The following is an 18347-nucleotide window of genomic DNA, read 5'->3' on the forward strand; positions in this document are numbered from 1 at the left end:
TTCGGTCAGAGATCGGCTAAAGATCTGTCCCCATAAGCATAAGAAGTACGAAATCGAAAAATCGATCAGTGTAAAATAAAAGATGGCGCATGAGGACTACGCCTTGATATTAAATAGACATTTAACAACTCTGTTATCGCGATCTTCGTAATTGATTTTAATAATTCGGACAAATTGTACAATCATTCATATTTCCAACGTTAGGAGAAGAACAAAAATTGAGAAACAATACACACATACGCGTGAAATGCGACAGGAACGAAGTTTCGCGTTCAAATCTTCGCGCCAGCCGTGCAACCTCCCAAAAAAATTACGCTAGTTACAAATTACCATGGCTGCGATCCAGTCGGAGCTCCAAATGCTTCAGAACATTTTCTATCCTTTTCCTCCGCTCGAGCAAAAAGAAGGATGGAAAGTGTTTTGTAGCATTCGCAGTGCTAACTGGACTACAGGACCGTAATGCCAAGATGGCGGCGAGATTGAGCTTTTAGCAGCTTCTGGCGCATCGCGCAAAACTTCGTTGATATTTCCAGATTTATAATATTCTTATATTATATAATATCGGAGAGGGAAAGAGAGGACACTGAGTAAAGCGAGGACGGGTCCATTATATGTCGTATCGAATATATTAATATATTGTCGAACAGTGCAGATCTATGGAACACACGTGGCGCGATAGATTCGCGCCTGGGCGCGTATAAATTCTGTAACATATTCCATACAACGTACATACAATTGGCCGTGTAATAATTCATTGTCGCTCGTTTATGTAAATACGATGGATCCACGTTTGCACAGAAGATCCGAGCCGGAAAAGGGACCGGACGATCGGGTCAGTGACGTAACCTCGAAACCGTCGTTTCGCTATCGATCGCAGCGTCTGCATTCAACTGACGTATCGGCGAACTGATCTCTCAACTTGTCGATCGACAATGCGTCTCTGCAAAATACGCGTTCGTACTGAGCCAAGAGAATGTAAAGAGAATTATTTTTACGTTCTCTGCATCTCGGTGATAGAGTTGCACGCATTTGCTTGATGGCAAATATCGTTATACAAATTTTGCAGAATTGAAAGATATGCGTGTATTCCTCGTTCAATTTTATTTAATTGATAACTGTCTTGATAGCAATAAAATGTTTAAAATTTTGCAGAGAGGAGAGATATTGAAACATTTGCTTTGATAGTAATTTTATACGATAGCTACTCTTGTTTAAAATTGTTTAAGATTATAGTATATAAATGGGAGATTGTTTATGTTAAAATTAGCATATTTAAACAATGAGTAATTTAATATCGCAATATCTCAGTTATAAGAGATCTAATCTAATCTACTTGAATGATCTAATATAATATCTTATTATTCTCTTCCCTTGCAGATTGTTGAATGGTTAAATGAAGCCTCCATAAGTACCACCGAAGATGTGAAAGTAGCAAATATGTGCAAGATACAAGAGTTTTTGTTAAATAAGGAGCCCCATTTGTTACAACTCTATTTAGATGATGTGCTACAATTTTCACTAGATAGGAGTGCCGAAGTCAGAAAGACTGTTACGGGATTCATCGAGGAAGCTGGGTTACTATCAACATCTAATTCCTTATGTTATCTTTGCAAAACATTTGCAGAATATTTTATGATTATTTGTTATTTTCAGAATAAAGCATTCAGAGGCAATTCCTCGCATAGTCCAAATACTCCTCAGGCTAGCGTCGGACGAAGCTCCGGTTGTAGCCAAGCGAGCTCTCAGAGCGAGCAACAGGATTTTGAGAGCTGCCCTTAAATGGATCGCCAGTGCCACTGTTGTCACGCCCGAGATGGAGTTGGCGTGGACGCAGCTAAGTGCTCTTAAAATTCAGATCATAAACATGATTGACAGTGATAACGATGGGTGAGCGAGATAATTGGAAGAGACCTAAGATAATGTCGTCATTAATTTTAATATATCAAAATATTTAATACGCGTTTCAGAATAAGGACACAAGCCGTCAAGTTTCTTGAGGGTGTGGTCTTAATACAAACCTATCCGGATCCCGACTGTCCAAAGAAGCCCGATGACTTTTCTCTGGAAGACATTCCGCTGACGCTGAAGATAGCTCGTAGGCGGAAGTTGGAAGAAGAGGCGAATCATGTTATGGACCTGCTGATTAAATTTCACGGGTCTCCGCATGTCAGCAGTGTCAACTTGATGACATGTATGGGATCGTTGGCACTGATCGCCAAAATGAGGCCACAGTTCATGCCGAATGTGATCCAAGGTATGCTTTTCGTGCGCTTTTCTCTCACGTTGCATATCTTTTTAGCGATAATTTTAATAATCGATGTTGCGATGCGCAGCGTTACAGAGGCTGCAGCATGATTTACCGCCGACGCTGTCCGATTCTCAAGTAACCAGCGTGCAAAAGCAGTTGAAGCTTACGCTGCTTGGCCTGATGAAACATCCCGCCAGCATAGAATATGCTTCGACCATAGCGAAGCAACTGACTCAGCTCGGCGCGAAGGAGCAGGAGATTATCAAGGCTTACCCGAAACCGGAGGACGTGCGTCGGATGAAGAAGCGCCAACAAGTACGTAGAATTTTATCGGAAGAAATATTTTTCATCGCACGCACCGCTGTTAACGATACTTTCTCTCGCGTGAAGGAGGCGGCAGCTGCCAGCGCGGCGAAACGAGTGAAAATCGAGAACGTTTTGATAGCCGACGAGGCGGAAGCGGTGCCAACTCCCGTCCCCCCGCCTAAATTACCAGAACTAATTGAACTTTCTGAAACTTTTATTGCCGAGAGGCTCAGCGTAGAGATTGCGACAGATTTAGTGATGGACAGTATGGTATGTATTACGAATTTCAATTCCAATCCATATTCATGCAAAATAAAAAATAATCAGTGCACATCATCCCATTGAATGGTGATATTTGATAGGCATGGGTTCCGGATACGATGACTACTATATTCCAAAGGGAATATCAACCCTCCGCGACCACTGACATCAATATACAACGTCAAACAATCGCTAAACTCTTAGCGATGCAGATCAAGCAGACGAAGGCGAAGAAGAACAAGAAAGATGCCAAAGACGAGGACGCGGTGATGGAGGATTTAATTAAAAATCCCACCATCAGCGTGGCCGAGGCGAAGCGCGAGCGTAAACGCGAGAAGGATCGCGAGAAGGAGAAGGAAGCGAAAGCGTCGTTGGAGGCTCACGAGAAGTCTCTCGCGAAAGCGCGAAATCGTCTGAAGATGTTAAAGTTGGGCGAAGTGACGAAGCCGCTTCCGAAGGAGGTCAAAGAGCGTATGCTGCTGATGGCAGTCAACAGAATATTGCTCTCGGAGAAGACCGCCGTTCTTGGCGGCGTGTCTCCTGTGAGGTATGGCGCTGTGCGATATACTCTGACGGTGTAATTTAAATACGACAAACGTCGAAGTTTGCGTAAAATATCTACGAAAAATATCTGTTTCCATAAAGGCCAATCTACAATGTGCTCTTTGCTTCTTGTTTTCTGCTCTTTGCCTCTTGCTTCTTTGTCTTTCATACACTATTTTAGTATTTTGATATGGAAACAGATATAGTTTTGTTTGCGCTGCATTTCAGATCGAAAATCTTGACTACACTGGCAGCTACCTTTAACCCTTACATCAAGGAAGCCGTATTACGTTACATCACCGACGACATGCGAAACCGATTGGACTTGGCTTTGGGTTGGCTATACGAGGAATACGCATTGCTGCAGGGATTCCAGAGACGAACCACGCTGTGTACAAAGCCTCAAGAAGCTCCGCATCAGGCGTATAACTTTTTGTTGTGTACTTTAGTCTCGGCTATTGACTCGGTTCAGGGTAAAGATCGTGATGCTTTGTTATCCAGGTAATGTTAAAATATTTTTGCAAAATTATATCGGATAAAGTACGAAGCTATGATATCGTTTACGTCGATACTTGATTTTAATCAACATATTTTTTTAAATAAAAGATTGTATCTGGAAGCGCCGTTGATAACGGAGGACGCGGTGGAAGCTTTGAAACTGATCTCGTCTGATGAAACTAGAGGTCTCGCGCCGCTGCAACTTCTGAAAGAGATGGTAGTGCGTAGGCCAACGAAGCAACTGGTATTCCTGAACGTTTTATTGTGCCACACTGGACATGAAAACAATACGGTAAGAGAAATTAAAAAATTAAAAAGTTATTAAAATTATATTTTATTATATTAACTTGAAAGTCAACTGTTACGTTCGCACGAATATAGATACGAGAGACTGCGATACAGCTGGTCTGCCAGTTGTACAGCAGACCAGAATTGAGTAAGCTGATCGAGGAGTACGCGGTTCTGTATCTGGGCTTCCTGCGCCTGCACAACCCACCCGAGATCGTGTTCGGGCAGGATAGGGGCAGGCCGCAGATTGAAAATCAGTGGAGCGATTCAACCACGCGTGCCTGTTTAGGATTGTATCTTGCGCTTCTCAGTGAGCATCAGGATCTCATTCACGAGTAAGTGTGACAATATTTTTGCCTTTGTTATTAAATACACATAAATTATTTTGTGGAAAGAAAACTACATTCTTAACATTGCAATTACAGATTGGCGAGAGTGTACACATCGATGGGAGCAGACGTGAAGCGGATTGTGTTAAGACTAGTGGAAGGGCCAGTGAGATCTTTAGGCATGGGTAGTCCGCAGCTGTTGGCACTCGTCGAGAACTGCCCGAAGGGATCCGAAACTCTAGTCACGAGAATCATACATATTCTTACAGAAAAGTGTACGTTATCATTCAAGTTACTTTGTAACATTAAGTTAGTATTATTATATTTACATCATTTTGACATTTGCAGCTGCTCCGAGTGCGGAATTGGTAGCCAGGGTACGAGAACTGTATCAGACCAGAGTCTCCGATGTGAGATTCTTAATACCCGTTCTGAACGGGCTCACGAAGAAAGAAGTGATCGCCGCACTTCCAAAATTAATTAAACTAAATCCCATCGTTGTAAAAGAGGTAACTTAAAGTACCCCCTTATTATTTTTGTCTTGAGCACGTTCAAAACATATAATTGCGAATCACTTATATGTATATATGTATTTTTCAGGTGTTCACCAGATTGCTTGGAACGCACAACAATGAGAGCGGTGTACCTCATACGTCGCCTATTACACCCGCAGAATTGTTAATAGCTTTGCACAACATAGATCCCAGCAAGGCTGAGCTGAAGACTGTTATCAAAGGTAGATGACGCTATCGTGCGAAGCATTATTCTATTTTTATATATTTATTATATTTCAATTTAAAATTTTTCATACTTATTAATTAATTAATTTATTATATTATATCAACGTAAATTCAATGAGTTCCCTCTGTCTGCAGCAACGTCGCTTTGCTTCAACGAGAAGCAGGTCTACACGCAGGAAACGGTCGCCGTGGTGATGCAGCATCTTATGGAAATGACACCGCTACCAACATTACTGATGCGCACGGTCATACAGAGCCTGTCCCTTTACCCCAGGCTCAGCGGATTCGTGATGAACATACTTCAGCGCCTGATCCTGAAGCAGGTGTGGAAGCAGCCGAAAGTGTGGGTAGGCTTCGTCAAGTGCTGCGAGCGCACGCAACCGCAAAGTTTCGCCGTTATCCTGCAACTACCAGCGGCGCAATTGGCGGAGGCGCTGCGAATGGCCAACAATTTGCGTGCCCCCTTACTAGATCACGTTGAGGCGTTCACCGAGAATCAGGTAAGTCCACAATGCATTTTTGAGATTTTCTTTTTATTAGATGTAATTAAAATTTTTTTCGAATTATCATTAAATAAACTAAGCGCGATATGTTGAATGTAAGTACCTTGTGTAGAAGAGACGAAGAAATTTTAGTACGAATAATATTGCCAAAGAAGCGTAATCTTTTCATCTGTTTTAGAAAGCACACATTCCGCAATCGATAATGGATGTGATACAGGGTAAGGTACCCTGTGACATGCACGATGAGTTTGATATTGTGAGTAAAGATACTTGTACATAAAGAAAAACCACTTTTTGAGACCTTATATAATCTATTTCTTTAAAATAAATATATTGAGATACTCGATCTCCAAACATCTCTTCCATCGATTTCTTTCAGGCGCCGCCTGGTGATTATTCGAATGATCAAAAACCAGATACAATGGAAATTGATCTTTCAGAACCAGCTCCTCCCGGTTTAGATTAGCATAAAGTCATTCCGTTCGGTTAGGATCAGAAGCCTCGTCCACCTTGTGTATCCTTATGTCGACGAATCCGTTCTGTAAATGCGCAGCAAATCAGTTTTCTCGCATCCGTTCACAAGTCTAGTGCAGTAGTTACGTATTGCAGTGACGAAAGTTTCCATTTGACGCTAAATACGATCTTTAAATTTGAGACTTTATTAGCAAACACTTGGCGCTAATGTCAGACACAGACACGGTTTAGGTAAAGGTAGATGATTTAATCTGAAGCAAGACAGCAATAAGATGATTTAGATAACTTCTAAATATCTAATGATACTTTTGACGATTGATTTGACATTTATTTCGCTGGCTTTTATATTCTCTGACATTTTAGCGCAATAGCTATCTATATATCTCTCTCGGTATTTATTGTGAATAAAATATGCCTGACTTGTCAAATTTAAGTAGTATCATAACGATACTAAAATATCAATAATAATCTGTGAAATATTTAGTTTTCGAATATGAGTATTTTTGATATTCACGATGATCTTTCTTTGAAAATTAAAGCAGTTTGTACATGTGCGTGTATATATATATATACAAAATATGAATTATGAGATCGACATAAAGCCATATCCATCAAATACATTTCAAATAAAATGCACACAATGTTTTGAGAAAAATTAAGCAAGGTTAAATTGAAAGATTGATATTTTTAATGAAACTTAACAGTGTTTAAAAATAATTAAGCTTTGCATAGTTATTCTTACAAGATTAGACACTCACGGCGTGACAACACAAGTTGCCAAATTTTTTTGGAAGGTACCGTTGCATATTGTGATTACTAAATAATTATCTTATTTGGAAATAATCATGTAAACGTTATTTTATGTCGGGATTTTCTACAGGATTGCTTGTGTAAAAAGTTTGAACTAATAATAACTAGTTAGTCTCATATATATGATGCAGTTTGTATATACATGTATTACATTATCTATTAGTCATTATAATACTTAATTACAAGTTTAAAAATATATATGTAAAAAACAATTAGACTTAATATTGTATCACAGGAAAGTAATAGATTTTTTTCCTGATAGATATATATAATCTGCGAGTGTAAAAGATAATAAAATATTTTTTCTTACATACTAAGCTATCATGTTTGTTACACGTACATTGTTCCTCTTAAAACGTTCATTTAACAATTAAGTAAAATATAGTAAAACAGTCTTATCAAAAAATATATATTATATATAAATATACATATTACATATATTTGACATTATATATATATATATATATATATATATATATATAATGTCAAATATATGTAATATGTATATACGTATATTAGCAATAGAAATATTGTCTCATGAAATGGTATAGCAAAATTTGTTTAAATGATAGCACCTATCTCTGTTGAAAAGTTCTAATATTATTCTTCAAAAATACTTCACTCTGATATCGCAATTAACATTACACAACAAGATATATTTGTACGTAGCCCTAAGCAAAATCAACTCCAGAGTCTAACAAGTCTCGCAGCATAAAAGATGCCTTCTTCGGAAGGATCCTGAAAATATATAAGAAACTTATTAATATTACTTTTATCCCAACTATATGCTCATAAAAATGCGATGAAGGTACCTAAGTATGTGTCCCACGTAAAGCAAGTATCCCGGCACGCTGAACTCTATGTAATTCCGACGGACGCCATCCAAAATCTGTCTCGCGGCTTCCGCGGCGGGCATCGTACCAAAGTAACTTGGTATTCTGCAAAATGTGTTCCAGAAATTCATAAATAAATTCATAAGCCCAGAACAACCATGTATCTTTCCCATGATAATAATAAAAATTTTACGTGTGTGTTGCGAGTTGAACATAAAAATTCTAGAGCGCTCGATACCTGAAACGTATATCCTTCGCGGCCTCCATCCCCACGATGAACGGGTAGATGTGAACCAGTGACACGATAACGTTGCTATTTGAATGTCTCAATTCCATGTGCAACGATTCCGCCAATCCTTGGACTGCAAACTGCGCAGTGGACAGGGGCACCCTCGTCCCACCACTGCTCGTGCCATTTGAGAGACCAGCGACGGAGGACAGCATCACGATGTGACCCTTGCCAGCACGTTGCATGCAGGGTAGAACTGAATCTAGCAGCTACCAGAAAATGCCATTATAGATCACATGTCTCCTGATGAGTTCACGTAGATCAAGACTACATCTACACATATGCGTGAATGAAACGTCTGTCGATGAATGCTCACCCAAAAGTGACTGTTAACCGACAAATCCATGACATCTTTCACAGCTGATGTTTCCTGCACCAATGCACGTGGACTGGGCAAACCGCAACAGTGGAAGAGCATCGTAATGTCTCCCAATTCATCCCTAATGAGATTCACGGTATGAGCAACCTGTTTATTCGAACAGCAATGCATCAATAACGTCCAAAGACCAGGAACAATATTATTGTGGCTTAGAAATAAGGATGGGTATCTGTACGTACTGCGTACTTGTCCCTCACGTCGCACTGGTACCTCCTACAGATTCCATGCAAGCGTTGGGCGTATTGCACGGTGGCAGTGCAAGTTTCGGCATTATTGTCCACGCAAGCGACGGCGACGCCAAACTGGCACAACTGCAAAGCGAGTTCTCTACCCACTCCGCGTCCCGCGCCTATCACCTGGATTACAACAGACGTGACGGACATTTATGATGGGAAATAATTCTCTCTGTAGAATTCGCTACAGATAATAATACTGCGACGTGTTACCATGGCTACTTCATTGTGGAGACTCTTCAAGGACGGTGGCTTGAACAGCCTGTACATCGAGATCAAAACTGTGCCGGCTATGGCGACGAAGAGCATCACCAGGTCCAGTATCAGGACGCACACCGAGTATATTTTCAGCAGCATCTTGGGTGGCCAGATGTCTCCAACCTTTTTCTGCAAGGAGGAGCACAAACATTATCTTCCACGATCGCTTAACAGATATAAGAACAAGATTCAATGGGAACAACCATTGTAGTGTCATCACGATAACAACATTATATACACATCAAACAGACTTCCTCACACGCACGCAACATACAACAGAATCGTCACGCACGTACCATTTTCTCAGGATTCTATATATTTATCTAGCTATTAGAAGCAGTAGCAAAAAATCCGAGTATCTCGAACTTTGAACGAGTGAAACGTCACCAGTAGGTATATATGCACCTTCTATCAAGCGACGTTACTCGTCAACTCTGATAAGCCGTATCATACTACCCGCCCGGCAGGACACTTCAGTCTTCGAATTATCCAAAATCGCCGAGTGCGCCGAGTGTATTCCCGATTAAAACCGAGTGCAATGGCCCTGGTGCGATTGATAGGTCTATCACATCGTGCTCGACATCCCCTCCTGTCCTCTCAGCACTCCTGCCTGGAGACCGTTGAGGGTGGTTTTCGGTGATCCTGCCGGTGCAGCCCTCTAAGGAAGATCTGAGAAAGTTGAGAAATATCGAATAACGTGCTCCAGAGTACCGAATTTCTATACGAAAACAACGCTCTCGCGATGCGAAACGTGCGCACCTAGAAAAGGTACGAAATGCGCGCATGGATGATGGCAAATCACGTGTTGCCAACCCCGCGAATGCAAAATGCATCGCGTGGCATTACTGGTGGCCGCGAGCCATCACGCTTGTCGAGTATACTCTTGACGTGTGCGACGAGCGGTGATAAGCCCGCGGAACGCCGGGTTTCGGAGACCGCAAGATTGCGCAATGCTCGGGTAACGTTGCCTCGAGTGATTTAGATTCGCTTCAGAAATACTTAGAAGCTCATGAGGCTGATTCTTTTTTTTTAACGATATTAAGGGGAAGCTGGAGTTGCTAGTGAACTATTTTTTCACTATAGCGATGGTAATTGCAGTTTCGAAAATTCTCTTTATTGCTTGTGCAGAATAAAAAATCCTTTTCCACAAATAAAGTATAGATAGAAAGAAAGTCCGCTCTACAGGACTTTATATTCAAAATGGAAAAAAGTTAGAAAAGACAAATGCAAGTTTTTAACTTTTTTCCATTTTGAGTATAAAGTCCTGTAGAGCGGACTTTCTTTCTATCTATACTTTATTTGTGGAAAAGGATTTTTTATTCTGCACAAGCAATAAAGAGAATTTTCGAAACTGCAATTACCATCGCTATAGTGAAAAAATAGTTCACTAGCAACTCTAGCATCCCCTTAAAGAAATCACCTGTTGTCATCGCTCTCGTGTCGCATGATCTACAGCACAGTAGCTTGGTAGACTAAGAAATTGATCAATCAGTCGATTTTTTTCCACATCCGACTGCGATTGTAAATTTCTTACAGTTTAAAGATTAAAGTTTAAATTTTAGGTAATTATGTACTTTAACGGACCCAGCCCCGATGACCTTGACCTTGACATATGTTGTCAAGGTCACCCTCCTGAGTGACCTTGAAGAAGTTTTAGCCGTCGCTCGTTGTTTGTTAAAAAGTTATAAACAAAGAAAGTTTAATGATTTCGCACGAATTTTTAACTGTCCACGTGAAGCAAGAACATGATACTGACATATATTACAAAGGTTACCTTCCCGAATACCCGCACTAGGTTTTAGTCGTCGATCGTTGTTTATGAAAAAGTTATTAACAAAAGAAATTTCGAAAATATAGTAGTTATTTTGAAAGAATATTGAATATTGAAAGATATAAACGACGAATATGTATATGAACGAAGAAAGGAAAGTCATTTAAAGCAGTGAATTGTTAATATATAGAATAGTTTCTTTTAATATAAGTACAAAGTATTCTTCACTTTAACGAAAAGCACAAACAGTTAAATACAAAGTATTCTCTGCTTTAACTTAACCTAACCTAACCTAACCTGGTTAGGTTATATTTTCCGAAACTGGAGCCCCGGACACATACGCTCGTTTTCAGCCCGCTTCGCGGAGGGCGGGGGGAGGGGCTTTGCCCCTCCCCCCCGCCGGGGCCAGTGTAACTGATTTCACCGTGCAGATTTTGATCACCTGGTACACGCCGCGGATTCCGGCGGGGGGAGGGGCAAAGCCCCTTCCCCCCGCCCTCCCGCGAAGCGGGCTGAAAACGAGCGTATGCGTCCGGGGCTCCAGTTTCGGAAAATATAATCTAACCCAAACCTATTTCTGATTTAAAGCTAAAATTCCATCAAATATACTCTTTCGTAAGCGTATATGGTATCGTAAAATTATGCTTTATTCATTAAACATTTTTGTTAATAACTTTTTAACAAACAACGATCGACGACTAAAACCTAGTGCGGGTTATTCGGGAAGGTGACCTTTGTAATATGTGTCAAACTCAAGTCCTTGCTTCACGTGGACAGCTAAAAATTCGTGCGAAATCATTGAACTTTCTTTGTTTATAACTTTTTAACAAACAACGAGCGACGGCTAAAACTTCTTCAAGGTCACTCAGGAGGGTGACCTTGACAACATATGTCAAGGTCAAGGTCATCGGGGCTGGGTCCGTTAAAGTACATAATTAGCAAATTTTATTACGTCTCATAAATTGTAGGACCCATTTGAACGTGGTGTACCTGATAGTATCTAGTGACACGCGGTAACGCGTGATGGCGTGGCATGCATCGATGCACACTGTCGGCGTTTTTGTCACCGCCGCGTTACATGCGTTTCCAGTGACATATAAAGAACGGTGATGATGATGACGACGATGATAATGATGATGTTGCCGTCGCCGTCGTGCCTAGTGTTGCTGTAGCGTCTTCGCGAGCGCGCTCGAGGATGCTCAGGTGGTGCTGCTAGTGACAGGAAAGCTATGTGCAGTGTTGTGATGTGTTCGCCTAGTGTCGTCAACGGTCAAGTGCTCGTCCGACTCTGTACATGTTTTTCGGTGAGTTCTCGCACCTGGTCCACCCTCGTCCACCCTGTTATAAGATTGCACATCGAATTGTCAAGTAAATTGATATCGATCTGCGCCGACTGGAAACAATATTTTGCGAGAAGCGTCGGGCTAGTGACGAGATGATGCTTTCGCGGAGCGAAATCGAACGATCGTTCGCGCGACGAGCATCGAGAGTTGGTTTCATTCTCGTCACCAGCGCATTTTTTCGTTTCTCAAATAGGTTATGCGCCCCTTCCGGACGCGATTCCGCGTCCAATGTGGCAACGGCTCGCCGAGTTGATAGTACCAATAGGAGCTCGCGTCGCCCACGCGCGAACACGCCTTTCCGCTGCCCCGACAAATTTGCGCGGCACATGCACGCGACACGAATGACTTCATCGCTTTTGCATTTCCTGCAAGGTGCATTCGCACCTCTTTTCCGGGAAAACATCCGAGATACATCGGTCTCGTTAGATTGTCGTATCACATTTCCTACATACTTTTTTTCAATTTCAATGAAATTTGAAAATAGATTCGCTCGTTCCAATTGCACCTTCTGTCTCGTTTTCCTCCCTGTCCGTTCCGATTGCAAAAAATAAAGCGCGTTGCAGTTACGAGGCGTGCCTATTTAACGACTAAAGAGGAAGAGTGCTGCACGTAGAACGAACTGGCTCAACCGTGAATGCAGAAAGTGCGGGGAAGTGCACAAGGGACACGTACAGCGCGCGCTGTATCGGGAACTACACCCTGTATGGCGACGGCGGCGGCGGCTGCCGATAATGTTCGCTGATAGGTTAGGTGAAGTATAGCCGCTGTTCCATCTTTGTTTATCTACTCTCATTGAAGATCGCATCCCGTCTGCGTGCCATCCGCTGCACTTGCCGATTGCGATGAAAGATTCGTAGCAGATATTTAGACGTAGAGGTAACCGCCAATCGATGCCGCGAGCACGACAGATTGAACGTGATAACGGAGACGAGGCATGGGATTTAAACGAGCGAACGTCAATCTCCTCCAGGTTTCGTTGACACGATTACGGTAAACGTTTTTTTTTTTACCGCGACGGACCGGTTACCCTCGCGATTTTGCCAGTCCGCAAAATCTCGGCGAAACCTGTGGGAGACGCGCGGAAACTTTTAACAGTAACACTGAATTGGACTCTGATAGACAATAGAACATTAAATATACCGTGTGCTAGATATTGCTGTGCCACTATCGCTTCGGTTTACACACGCAATATATATATAAGAGTAACAAAACCGACGTACGTTTAAGGTATCGTTAATAATTAAGTAATAATAAAAACAATGTAACAAGGTGTAATAATATGAATGAATCATGAAATATTTTTATGTCTCAAGTTTCTGGCAGAAGAACATTGTCAAAAATCCTGTCAGAGTACAATGGCTTATTCTGCTTGCTAATGTTATGCATTTTGTGAAATTTAGGTGCCAGGTGCCTAGAACGCTGCTGGTAAAATGGGCAAATTGTTGTCAAAGATCTTCGGCAACAAGGAGATGCGTATTCTCATGTTAGGACTGGATGCCGCAGGAAAAACTAGTATCCTTTGCGACAGAGAGGGCACCCGTGCTCAGGCAATGGCAGAATTTCTTTTTCTTTCCTGCCAAAATTCTCTTTTTCTTTTATACTTTTACGAGATTTTATACAGGAAAAAAAAAGAGCGTTGTGGATGACACGATGTATACACTATATGTTATATAATATTCCCACTTGTGATATCTCCTACAAATACAGTTCCTTAATTAAATTATACTAGCAATATTGTATAAACTTAAACTAGGACAGTCTGTGACAACTATACCAACCGTAGGATTCAATGTAGAAACAGTTACCTATAAGAATGTTAAATTTAATGTGTGGGTAAGTCTTGAACTCTGGTTTCTTTTATGACACCAAATGAATGATTCATGAATCACCTCAATCCATTAATAGTCCGCTCCGTTATATTCAACTGATCGAAATGTTTTTCTTCAGGATGTAGGTGGTCAAGATAAAATACGACCGTTATGGCGTCATTACTACACAGGAACACAAGGACTTATTTTTGTAGTAGATTGTGCAGATCGAGATAGAATCGATGAAGCTCGCCAAGAACTCCATCGGATTATAAATGATAGAGAAATGCGTGATGCGATAATTTTAATTTTCGCTAATAAACAAGATCTTCCTGATGGTGAGTGATACTTTACATTTATGCCTGTATAAATAATATTTCTCAATCATACATTTTTATTAACATGGTACGATACATGTTGTCGCAGATATTCGTACATGATTTGATGCGATATATATTTTTGTTCAACACTTTGTTTTTTTTTTTAGCAATGAAACCACATGAAATACAAGAAAAATTGGGGTTAACTAGGATACGAGATAGAAATTGGTACGTTCAACCTTCTTGTGCCACAACAGGAGACGGGCTTTACGAGGGCCTTACGTGGTTAACCAGTAATCATAAATTATGAGCAAATATTTATTTTTCACAAATTAGCTTTATGGAGAATACACATTTGGCTTGTACCTTTATTTTAATTTATCGTGCGATGCGAAGGCTCTATCGAGATATACGACGAGGTATAGATAGATTTTGACGAGGTCTTTTTCATGAGCAAACAAAATTGCAGATGCAAAAGAGGGGGGGAAAAATACAATATAAAGACGACTATTAATGGTGTGTTCCAGTAAAAATATCGATACTAGGTAAATAGTAATTTATTATTAACGAAGTACCAAGGGATGTGACCTTTGTTACTAGCTATTTATCGCAGTCCATGGAAATTATTATCGATTAAGATTACATGACGGGTTTAACATCTCTCTGTACTATAATAACACAAATGTACCATTTTACGAGACACATAAGTTGTACAAGTTGAAGAACGAAGAAGAAGATTACTAGGGGATCTAGTTACGATTATTAATTAAGGAGAGTAACGGATCCGTAAAAAAAGATTAATATACTGTATCGCTTACCTTGTAAAACCTTATTCAATATCTATGTGATTGTTACTCGAGAGGAATTATGGTTTTTCGAGAGCGGAAAGTACTTGGAATTTTTAACGAATTACAGCTAGATTTTTAACTTTGCAATATCTCGTTCTCAAAATTCTCTAACGTGTATTGTATAATATTCATATATATGTAGTCAGCGATTATAGTGCGCGAGTAAATTTATAACATGGAGGCTTTACATAGTGCAGCAACATTATTTTTCCGTAAACATCCTTTTGTTATTATTTACAATTTCGTGCCGAAATAATTGCTCGTAATCAGGTTTTGGTGACGTGGTCTTCCAATTCGATAGTTCACGTGTGCGTTTTGGTCGATTCTGTATTTTGTTTTTTTTTTGTTTCTCCATTTATTGCATTTGACTGCATACGTATTTTCTCGACCGTTGAATCGGAGTTCAATGACGTGTCCGAGGTATCACTAGAATTTTCCCGATCACGCACAAGTCACGAGACATAAGAAGAGATGCAACATCGAGTTACCGATTTACTGTTATCGTAAATTCCAAAAACCAAAAAGAAAAAAAGGAACGATGTTACAAGCAGCATAAAAGCATTAAATCTGCCAATATTTTTTCCAGTTTAAGTGAGTACAGTTTAGTCGGATAATAAAACGTTTAGTATTAGGTCGCAGGAGGATCAGACCATTAATCTGAGCTAAAAAAACATTTTACGGTCAAAATTAATGTTTCCGTGATTGTTTCGTTTCTCATAGCGTAATCTTGTAGTGTTTAAGGCTAATAAGAAGATTTTGAGATTCATAAGTGAACGTAGAAGTTTACAAGTGTTCAAAGTGTTCGTATAATTATTGAATCAAATTGAGTTACGAGTAAAAGTAGCGCTGATACACCTGTAATTTGTCAGTACGTTGACGCCCTGTTTGCATTCCACGGTATATTAGCGAATTAGATTGTTAGTGAAATGTTTTAGTTAATATGAATAATCTACATGGATTATAACGGGGACTTTCCAAGCGTGTAAGTTTGCATAACTTCCTCAGCATCCGTACCATTAATGTTAAGTATCTCACTTACGAAACACCGTAAAGTTGGACACACGTTATATTTCGGTAAAGGAAAAAAATCATAATCAGGCTTTGGAAGTACTGAATTATTTTTCAGAATTAGCTACGTAAATTTATGCTCTATGGCTACGTATATGTACAATCTCTCATCATAGTAATCTCTACATATTTTAACAATGTTTTGAATAGCGAATACCATTTACGCGTATTATGTACTAACTATATATATATAAAAACGAAAAAAAAAAATATTATATATATTCTTTTAAATGCAAAAATAATAAATTCATATGTTTTATCATCGGTTTTAACAGCAACCATTTTCATATTATTAATTATATGTTAACGATGTTAATTAACGAAATTTTATGTACATAAATATGTTTGATATATTCCAAATGTAGTGTTTTATGTTGGATATGTTATATATATCCCATGTATTCACGAGAACGTGTAAAGAAATGTGAAACTATAATAGTACGTGTGTGTATGCACACATATTACACGCATACATGTACACTCTCACACACACACATATTTCTATTTCCATGTTAATTAAAAGAAGAGATATATATATATAGAGAAAAAAGGAATCGCTTCAAGAATTTGCTAATTTTTATAGCAAGTTTATAACAAGGTTTAGAAAAAATTTTTCTATTATGATTTATTTCACAACGATATTTCTCCTTTGTTATGCAAATCATCAATTATTTCACTTCATGGAATCAACAAAAATATAATTCAGAACCATAGAGTATTTAATTAATTGCTTAATTGATATAGTCCAAAGCCTGAACATAACGAGGTAACATTTTGCAGCACTAGGAGAATGTCGATGACTAATAGAGAAGCATATATATTAGTATAATTTTATTACTGTACAACGTGCGAGTTTTACTCGATGGCAATGACAAATTCATTCTAAATAGAGATTCAGAAATAACTGAAGGAGACCGATAGAAGTGAAATTATAGTCGAATTTTGAAGTTTATAATTTCTGATTTGATTCGCGATAGTTTAGTTACGACATGGAACTTTGTATTGAATTCATGTGCATTTAGAATACAGATGTGTGGCTTATTACGATTCCTAGATTTGATACTATCAATGTTGTATAGAGACTCTAAATTTACTACTCGGAAAGGAATAGCGCAGGAGACGATTATTCTAGACAAATGACACAATAATGCCCGCGCGTTCCTTTTATTTGTACACATGTATATCCTTTCAATTTCAAGAGAGAGGAATGTTAAAGTAACGATTTACCATTTTTTTAAATTAATGACGTTTGATAACTACATCTTATCAGGGGCCAAAAAAAACAAAACGGCTCATTAAAGCTCTCCACAATACAAAAAAAATTACACGTGAATCGACACTGTTGACCAGAGAATTCCTAATGCATCAATCTCGTAAAGATATCTTTTGGGATAAAATATATATCTGTAAAAAAAAAGAAAGAAGACCTAACAATAAAGAGATTAATATTTATTTATTAATTTACTTATATACGTGCTATATTATTAGTCCTATTGTTTGAGTAGAGTCTAAAATGCATTGCATTTTCAATTATGTCTTTTACTAATGTCACATCATGAAAATATTTACGCACATCATTCATTACTTGTAAAATAAAATATCATTAATATTTAAAGAATTTTAATTGAACAAACGAGTAAAAGTATTCCTCGTACTGTTTAAAACGTATAGGAACAGCGCATAAAAACAATTTCAATTAAGAGTTGTTGCTGATGCAGAAGGAGCTTTTTGGTTTATGGTGCGTACGAAATATTAAATAAAGATATAATAAATGCAATATAAATAGCAATTTTTACGAAACCGGAAATCTAGCTTCACAAAGCTAGAATGTATGTGTGCCGCATGAGTAAGTGATCGCGCGCGCGTGTGTATGTGTGTGTGTGTGTATGACTATTTGTAAAATAAAAATTTCTTTAAACCGTGCATGTTCTGTGGTATATACATATGGCATGAATGTACCGTGCATTAATTACACGCATCTGTTATTTACGATGATTATTCGTTGGTAAAGAAGCACTAATAATATTACTTTACAATAATTTGTTTTAACATTTTAACACACGCATTATTTCTAATTCACAATTAATAAACAAAAAAGCTGAATCGACAAAGGAAAATAAATATTAAATCTCAGTAAGAAATCGTCATGGCTCTATTATTTTAATATGTCAATATGATTAGAACCTATCGCGAATAC

The 18347-nt window shown here is 39.0% G+C and overlaps 3 protein-coding genes across 8 annotated transcripts; 2 read left to right on the top strand and 1 right to left on the bottom strand.

Moving 5' to 3' along the window:
* Positions 1-463: 463 nt before the first annotated feature.
* Positions 464-7313, top strand: LOC105286821 (symplekin). 2 transcript variants are annotated; one of them, XM_011352053.3, is made up of 16 exons: positions 464-832; positions 1378-1574; positions 1654-1887; positions 1968-2254; positions 2334-2563; positions 2639-2824; positions 2917-3362; positions 3587-3859; positions 3965-4148; positions 4238-4479; positions 4570-4748; positions 4822-4982; positions 5074-5209; positions 5349-5713; positions 5895-5972; positions 6096-7313. In XM_011352053.3, exons 1-16 carry the CDS (start codon positions 779-781, stop codon positions 6180-6182), a joined length of 3339 nt encoding a protein of 1112 aa, XP_011350355.1. In that variant the 5' UTR covers positions 464-778; the 3' UTR covers positions 6183-7313. The 2 variants fall into 2 exon arrangements, with proteins under 2 accessions (XP_011350355.1, XP_026830652.1); XM_026974851.1 differs by having other exon boundaries at positions 2334-2824.
* Positions 7314-7578: 265 nt separating this feature from the next.
* On the bottom strand, positions 7579-9801 carry LOC105286827 (17-beta-hydroxysteroid dehydrogenase 13). 2 transcript variants are annotated; one of them, XM_011352071.3, is made up of 7 exons: positions 9398-9801; positions 8948-9121; positions 8681-8857; positions 8439-8588; positions 8072-8331; positions 7813-7938; positions 7579-7738 (listed from the first exon to the last, which is right to left on the bottom strand). In XM_011352071.3, exons 2-7 carry the CDS (start codon positions 9089-9091, stop codon positions 7672-7674), a joined length of 924 nt encoding a protein of 307 aa, XP_011350373.1. In that variant the 5' UTR covers positions 9092-9121; positions 9398-9801; the 3' UTR covers positions 7579-7671. The 2 variants fall into 2 exon arrangements, with proteins under 2 accessions (XP_011350373.1, XP_011350368.1); XM_011352066.2 differs by lacking the exon at positions 9398-9801 and adding an exon at positions 9289-9391.
* A 1990-nt stretch (positions 9802-11791) lies between these two features.
* Positions 11792-17433, top strand: LOC105286802 (ADP-ribosylation factor 6). 4 transcript variants are annotated; one of them, XM_011352031.3, is made up of 6 exons: positions 11792-12067; positions 12670-12856; positions 13507-13618; positions 13836-13939; positions 14054-14252; positions 14402-17433. In XM_011352031.3, the coding sequence occupies exons 3-6, from the start codon at positions 13537-13539 to the stop codon at positions 14542-14544; spliced, it is 528 nt and encodes a 175-aa protein (XP_011350333.1). In that variant the 5' UTR covers positions 11792-12067; positions 12670-12856; positions 13507-13536; the 3' UTR covers positions 14545-17433. The 4 variants fall into 4 exon arrangements, with proteins under 4 accessions (XP_011350333.1, XP_026830853.1, XP_011350314.1 ...); XM_026975052.1 differs by having other exon boundaries at positions 12670-12851; XM_011352012.3 differs by lacking the exon at positions 12670-12856 and having other exon boundaries at positions 11793-12067.
* The last annotated feature ends 914 nt before the right edge of the window (positions 17434-18347 follow it).

The sequence above is a fragment of the Ooceraea biroi genome, chromosome 14, assembly GCF_003672135.1.
Source record: "Ooceraea biroi isolate clonal line C1 chromosome 14, Obir_v5.4, whole genome shotgun sequence".
Lineage (NCBI taxonomy): Eukaryota > Metazoa > Arthropoda > Insecta > Hymenoptera > Formicidae > Ooceraea > Ooceraea biroi.

Excerpts from the sequence above, each read along its gene's own strand:
- LOC105286827 (XM_011352066.2), bottom strand. Across the intron at positions 8,332-8,438 it reads CGGTTAACAGTCACTTTTGG|CTGCTAGATTCAGTTCTACC; the intron begins GTGAGCATTCAT and ends ATTTTCTGGTAG. Across the intron at positions 7,939-8,071 it reads GCGAAGGATATACGTTTCAG|AATACCAAGTTACTTTGGTA; the intron begins GTATCGAGCGCT and ends CACATTTTGCAG.
- LOC105286821 (XM_026974851.1), top strand. The coding sequence starts at position 779 with ATGGATCCACGTTTGCACAGAAGATCCGAGCCGGAAAAGGGACCGGAC. Across the intron at positions 2,255-2,333 it reads CATGCCGAATGTGATCCAAG|CGTTACAGAGGCTGCAGCAT; the intron begins GTATGCTTTTCG and ends TGCGATGCGCAG. Across the intron at positions 5,973-6,095 it reads TGCACGATGAGTTTGATATT|GCGCCGCCTGGTGATTATTC; the intron begins GTGAGTAAAGAT and ends GATTTCTTTCAG.
- LOC105286802 (XM_011352031.3), top strand. The coding sequence starts at position 13,537 with ATGGGCAAATTGTTGTCAAAGATCTTCGGCAACAAGGAGATGCGTATT. Across the intron at positions 13,940-14,053 it reads ATGTTAAATTTAATGTGTGG|GATGTAGGTGGTCAAGATAA; the intron begins GTAAGTCTTGAA and ends GTTTTTCTTCAG. Across the intron at positions 14,253-14,401 it reads TAAACAAGATCTTCCTGATG|CAATGAAACCACATGAAATA; the intron begins GTGAGTGATACT and ends TTTTTTTTTTAG.